Here is a 7,072-nt window from a genome sequence, read left to right on the forward strand (position 1 = left end):
CACTCTCTCTCTCTCTCTCCTCTCTCTCTTTCTCAAGTTTCAACTTCAATAATCCATTATTATATATGTGAGGATTCATGTAATATCTCGATATATTCTATCTATTCATTTCATTACTTTATATAATTATTATTATGACGAAAGAATTGTTTTCGATTTAAAAATGTCTAATTCATAATCATTATAGTTGTTAACAATTTCTTTACTTGTAACATATATATATATATATTATCTATCGCGTGATGTTCCTATCTCAAAATTCAATGAATCTATCTATTGATCTACATATCTTCAGATATTTATATGAGTGCAAGTAATCGAAAGAATAATGATTTCAAAGAATTTAAGAATTATTTAATGTTCGCGAAAATGATGGTTCGAAAGTATCGTTCGATTCTGAGCGACTTAATTAAGACATTAACGATTTAGTTAAGACATTATTTTCTTCGATTCGTACTTATCCCTGATAAGATAGACGAAACAATGGGCAGTTGATAGCAATAAGAGCGAGCGAGAGCGAGAGCGAAAGCGAGAGAGAGAGAGAGAGAGAGAGAGAGAGAGAGAGAGAGAGAGAGAGAGAGAGAGAGAGAGAGAGAAAGAGAGAGAGAAGATATAGCGAGGAGATGAATTTGAAGTTCTCTTTTTTATCCACTGTGCGAATCGAATTGTTGCGAAAACAATAAGGCGTTCGAATTATTACGCTTTCTTGAGCATTGAGTTTGAGAGGCTTTTTCGTCGATAAGATTTTTAACCCTTTGAGCAGAATTTTGATACAGCAAACAATACAATTATTTTTTAAATAATTGAAATAATTTAAATATCAAGCGTTATTTCTTAAGTGTCAATAATAATATCAAAAAAAAAAAAACAAAAAAAAAAAGAAAAAAAAAAGAAAAGAAAAAAAACAAAAGGAAAAAAATAAAGAAAAAAAAATGTTTCCTGTCATTAAAATTATTCTTCCGATGAACTGTGACTTTTCTATGAAACATTCATAAAGAAAAGAAAGAAAGAAGGAAAAAAAAAAAAGAAAAAAAAAAAGAAAAAAAAAAAGAATCAGAAAAATATAAAATTTTAATGATCGCATTTTAATGTAGCAACTTACAAAGAAAGATGTAATATATTGTTTATTGACACTGAAATTGTTAAAAAGGGCAAGAGTACGTTAGATAAAATACTGATATACTGACCTTGTCCTCATAAAAAATCTGGCCGGGTAGCGCGTGACCCTTGTTACTCCATTGGCACAGGTGCTGTCCGCTGTAGACCGAGCAGACGATGTGGAAGCACGCGCGGCAGTCTGCGGGACAGAGCGAAGCACACATGCAGCAACACGCGGACAATCTTCCACCAGCAGGCACCCTCGAGGCAGCGAACGTCCGCGCTTCGAGGGTACTACACGCGCTTTTGCCCTTTAACGAGCGGATAGTTTTATCGACGGATGAATTAGATCCAACAATCGCATCGTTCTCAATCCAATTCGAATCTACGACAGGGCTCTCGATCTCCCACGATTCTTTACTCAATTGATGTTGTTGCTGCGAGGTAACAGCAGCATCGTTACACCTACAGACATATCGATGAAAGGAAAACACTCGGGCACAACAGGGTAAACGCGACCTGTTATCGATCTCGGTCTCGTTCTCGCGTTTCTCGTCATTAAATGCACGCAAAAACTGTTGCTGCTGTGGAGAATCCGATTTGTTGTTGCCATTATTGGAATTGTTCAACAGGCAACACGGTTGGGCCTGTAAATGACTCGCTAACCACCTCTGTGCAGTAAATTGATTCGTGCTAGAAGAAGTCGCTACTGTTGGTTTGATTCTCGGCTCGTATGATTGCTGCTGTAGCTGTTGCTGTTGCTGCTGTTGTTGTTGTTGTTGTTGTTGTTGTTGTTGTTGCTGTTGTTGTCTCGTCTCGTTATTGTTATAACCAAGAATCGAGTGCATCTGCAGATCGGTATAAGTGCCGTTCGTAGGTGCGTTTGCTAGAAAAGCTCGCGCTACTCGAGAACAGCCGACGGCTTCGATGGACGATGACGTTGTCGACGTCGTCGTCGTAGGGGCTGTCATCGTTGTTGCGTTAGACGAGGAGACTCCGTTAATAGTCCCCGCACCTTTCCTAAGCATATAATTGTCCGAATCAACGGCCAACAGCCGTGGCATGGCCGAAGACTTTGTTTTTGCTTCATCCTTCGACGTCACCGTCGTAGACGACGATGACGCTAAAACTGACGATTTCACACCGCCAATACCCTTGAATAACGTTGCTTCTTCCTCCGTACGAGCATTCAATGGGTTAAGGAGAAGATCATGTATCTTCCCCTGAAGAGCGGCCACCGGTTGTTGTACCTGCGAGGCGCAGGCCGCGGTTGCGCTCGTCGCTCGCTTCATCGTCAAAATTACTCGAGATCATCAAGGCTCTCTATCTCTATCTCTTTCTCTTTCTCTCTCTTTCTCTCTCTCACCCTCCTCTCTCTCTCTCTCTCTCTCTCTCTCTCTCTCTCTCTCTCTCTCTCTCCCCTATCTTTTTCCTCTTCCACTTCTTTTTCTTCAAACCTCTTCTTTAACACCTCGCAACTATTAGAAGAGTATACCAGCAGGGACTAGGTCTCGTAAAGCTCTATCGTCAGTAAGCAATCTCTCCGTTCTTTCCACTCGAACAGGAAAGTTTTGCTTTCTTCGAATTCGGCCATCTCGCTCTCACTCTATCGTTTTCTTTCCTCCTTGAAAAATAGTGCAAGTGGTAAGTCCGTTCGAGAGACTACGACGTAATCCATCGGTGCTACGTCCATCTCCTTTCGAACATTCTTGCTTTACGAGATCGTATCTTTTTCGATTCTAGCGAGGGACACATCAGCCTCATAACGATCCAAGACAAATCTTCTTTGGATTCTTCCCGACGGGTATATCACTGCTGTACCAAGAGAGTACGTCGATCCTTTCTCAAAGTTTAATATTTCTCTCTCTCTCTCTCTCTCTCTCTCTTTTTCTCTCTCTCTCTCTCTCTCTCTCCCTTTCTTTCTCTCTCTCTCTCCTCTATTCTCTTTTGTTCTTTTCCGTGGTCCGAAGGACACCTCCGTCCTCGTTATCCTTCCGTCTTTTTTTCCTTCGGTTCCTTCAACCTCAGCCGATTTTACCTCTCAAGGCACCCACACGGTCGCACGGCGCCGCCGTTTTACCGTCGGCGTTGCGTTAGCGCCGTCGTTATTATTAATAAAGAGAAGTGGAAATAGACGTACCAACGTAGAAAGAGGAAAGAAAGAGATCGAGAGAGAGAGAAGAGAACAGAAGAGAAGAGAGAGAAAAAGAGTGAACGAGAGAGAGAGAGAGAGAGAGAACGAAAGAGAGCCGCTCCCGTGGGTGTGACCTCGTGTAAATTCGTTTTCCATAAATCTCACTCCTACCGCTCTCTCACGAGCGAGCACACACGACCTTTGTATAAACGCCGAGATTCGCCGAGCCGAACGAAACCGGTTCCGTCAAGCAACGACACCGAGCGATTTTCAACGTAGTCCCACGAGCACACACGTAGCGCCAAGAAACCAAGGGAGAGAGAGAGAGAGAGAGAGAGAGAGAGAGAGAGAGAGAGAGAGAGAGAAAGAGAGAAAGAGAGATAGAGAGAGAGAGAGAAAGAGTGATCCTCGTGGCTTATCGAACGCGATTCAAAATCGTCGAAGGATCCTCTCCTTCTCTTATCGTCTTTTCTCTTTCTCTTTCTCTCTCTGCCTCTCTCTCTCTCTCTCTGTACTCGCTCTCTCTTCTTCTTCGATCGGCACGAATCTCCACGAGACGAGGGCGCTTCTTCTCGTGTTCCTCTCGATCTCATACGCTGCTCCACGCGAACGCGATCGCTCTGCCACTAGAGGAGAGATCGATCTATCGCCAGTAATCTTCTCTCCTTAAATAAAACGCGGACGAGTTTGGACGATTCCGTTTTTTATTTCTCTTCTCTGATTTCTTTCTTTATTTCTTTTCTTTCTTCCCTTTCTTTTCTTCTCTTCCTTCCTTACTTCCTTCCTTCCTTCCTTCCTTACTTCCTTCCTTCCTTCTTTTCTTTCTTTCTTTATCTATGCACTCGTGTATTCCTGTACTACGAACGGCGTATATAAAATTCCCTTGGTCACGTTGGCCTAGCGGACGAATTCCTCAAACGAAACGTGCTTCCGTGTAGCCGGCGAGAGAATATATCGTTTCCGTCGACTCAAGTGCCCGAAGCAAGACCTTCGATCCAATCTTCTTTTAGCCACTTCTTTTCTCTTATTATCTTCTTCTTCTTCTTCTTCTTCTTTCTTTTTTTTTCTTTTTCCTTTTTTTTTCTTTTCACTTTTTTTCTTCGCGTGATAAAAAAAAATGAAGGAACGATCAACGATCCTCTTCTTCTTCTTTTTCTTATTATTATTATTATTATTATTAGTATTCGTATTCGATCGGATTGAAATTTCAAAAAAGAAGAAAAAAAAGTAAAGTCACGCGCAGCAAAGACGAGTCTAGTCGTTATCACGTTAAGCGCGTATTCGCGACTGGTCTCGGTTACGACCGGCTCCCACAAAAGCCTCCGTTCGTCTTCCGTCCTTCCTCCGTGGCAGCGCGCGTGACACTGTTTTACCGACGAATCCGTTTCCTTCTTCTCCCTCCACTACCTCGTCGATAATGTAGAACTCACAACGTCGGACGATTTTATATCTCCCTCTTTCACTTTTCTCCTCCGTGCTCTTCTTTTCGTACGTTTAAAGTTTTCACGTAGAGATGTTGTAGCAAAAAAGAAAGGGGTAAGGGGAGGGGGTAAGAAAAAAAAAAGAAAAAAGAAAGAATAGAAAGGAAAAGAAGAAAAAAAAAAGAAAAAAGAAATAGATGACTTTTTACCGTCTCTTTTCTCACTCTCTTCTATTAATTTTCTTCGTTAAAACGTTCGCCGATAATCGAGACTATCCACATCGATTCCACACCGTCGTCGTTCTTCGATTTTCGACGAGGCCACACGAGGGATACGATATATCCCCTACTACTCTTCGTTCTTCGTCCTCCTCCTCCTCCTCCTCCTCCTCCTCCTCCTCCTCCTCCTCTTCTTCCTCCTCCTCCTCCTCCAACAGAAACTCCTCGATTCTCCTTCCGGCGCGAGAGGAGCGCGGTTACCGAACGAGTGTCTCCCTACTTTTCACCTTCCTCCTCCTCCTCCTCCTCCTCCCTCGAACGTCGTTTCTCGTCACCGTCCTCTCGTCGTTCGCGTGCTCTCTCGTCTCGTGGACGAAAACGCCGGCGCGAAGACTACATACAGTTCGTGAGCCACCGGATGGAAAAGTCCACTGGGCAATGCACTTTTTGTCCCGCACACCTGCACGCACGAGCTGTGCACACAGTCGTTACTCGCTCGTATGTGCAATGACGATCGCCTCTATCTTTCTCTGTCTATCTGTCTCTTTCTTTCTTTCTTTCTTTCTTTCTTTCTCTCTCTCTCTCTCTATCTATCTCTATCTCTCCCTCTCTCTCTTTCTCCCCGTCTCTCTCTCTCTCTCTGTCTCTCTCTATCTATCTATCTCTCTTTTTATGCTATACTTGCGCTCGATCTCTTTTCCTCAGCGGCTGCTCCGAAGTCGTCGTTCTCGCCGTCTTCAAACTCTTTCGATGAAGCTTCGGCTATTCTCGTAGTCACGATCACGACGCACAGACTGTCTTTCTTTCTTCGTTTCTTTTGTGTTTTATTTTTTGAACAGAAAAAAAAAAAAGAAAAGAAAAGGAAAGAAAAGAAAAGAAAAGGAAAAAGAAAAAGAAAAAAAGGTAGAAAAGAAGAAAAAGAAAGTCTCGCACTCGAATTCTTTTTACTTCCTCGTAAAGTTGTCGTTCGGTCGTACGAGCTACCAATATAATATCCGAGGGTGATAATCTTCTCGTTTTAAGGAAGATCACATTCAGCGTCTTCCTCAACGGTTCCTCCTCCTCCTCCACCTCCTCCTCCTCCTCCTCCTCCTCCTCCTCCTCTTCCTTCTCCTTTTCCTCTTGAGCGACTTCTGGTCGATTTCTTTTTCGTAGAAAGATAACGAGGTGATATACCTCTTAAGAGGACGTGTATTTCTTTAATGGAATATATCAACTTTTGTTCTAATAACGACGACGACAGTGGCACGGTGCACAGCTGACCGGCCGGTCTGCCAAGTTCGGTCAATAGCCATTGCCGGAGCCAGCGGCAGTCACGGCGGCTCTCTCGCCGACGAGCCGAACCTCCTGCTCGATCGTCGGCGCACGGCTTCGGCCCTTTCCGCTGACGCTCGGCCCTTTTCGTGGCCTTTAACGCTACGAGCCAGGGCCGTGTCGGTTCAACTCGGTGCCTCGCCTTTCTCTTCTTACCCTTCCTCACCCTATCCATTCTTTCCCTTCGTATGTATAACTCTACCGGCATATCTCTCTACAACGGCTGAACGATCGAAACTACCAGCAAAAAAAAAAAAAAAAAACAAAAAAAGAAACAAAAAAAGAAGACAAAAAAAAGAGCCAGAGAAAGAGAAACGGATAAGAGTTACAGCCCTAAAGCATCGATGATTTAATGATAATCTTCGATTTATGATTCTTTTAAAATCATTTATATGTATATAAACGATTTAATGATAATCAACATCGTTCACTTAATGTTTCTTACGTATAGTCGTGGGAGATCTTTGTCCGAGAACACGCAAGAAACTTGGGGGAAGGAAAGGAGAAAGGAACAAGTCTTTTTTACGCGGTGGCTTCTGTCGTAGTTTTTGAATTGAATTGATAAATGTAATCTTTGTGACTTCGTTCAATCGCCGAAAAGATTTCGTTCGTGTCAAAGGTCGACAGATTGAGATATCCATCGATATCAACGGCGATTCGGTCGCCGCGGGAAATTCAAAATGTTTCTAGAAAAAAGAAAAGAAAAGAAAGGAAAAGAAAAAAAAAAGAGAAAGACAAAGAGGGAGATAAAAAGCTCAACAGATTCATACGATTTAAAAAAAAAATAAAAAGAAAAAAAAATATTCAATTTCAATTGGTGCAATCATCAATACCTAAATCCCCTTGTTGATCGATGAAAAATGTTTTTAGAAAGGCGATATTGATAG

The 7,072-nt window shown here is 42.6% G+C and overlaps 1 protein-coding gene across 1 annotated transcript in view; it reads right to left on the reverse strand.

The window, feature by feature from the left end:
- Positions 1-4,850, reverse strand: part of LOC118443327 (uncharacterized) — a 27,888-nt gene extending 23,038 nt beyond the window's left edge. The window contains exon 1 of the mRNA XM_085659356.1: positions 1,188-4,850. Coding sequence (XP_085515482.1) covers positions 1,188-2,390 — 1,203 coding nt within the window. The 5' untranslated portion in view covers positions 2,391-4,850. The remainder of the gene's footprint in view (positions 1-1,187) is intronic.
- Positions 4,851-7,072: the final 2,222 nt, after the last annotated feature.

This window comes from Vespa mandarinia, chromosome 9 (genome assembly GCF_050613455.1).
Source record: "Vespa mandarinia isolate Hongniang chromosome 9, ASM5061345v1, whole genome shotgun sequence".
Classification (NCBI taxonomy): domain Eukaryota; kingdom Metazoa; phylum Arthropoda; class Insecta; order Hymenoptera; family Vespidae; genus Vespa; species Vespa mandarinia.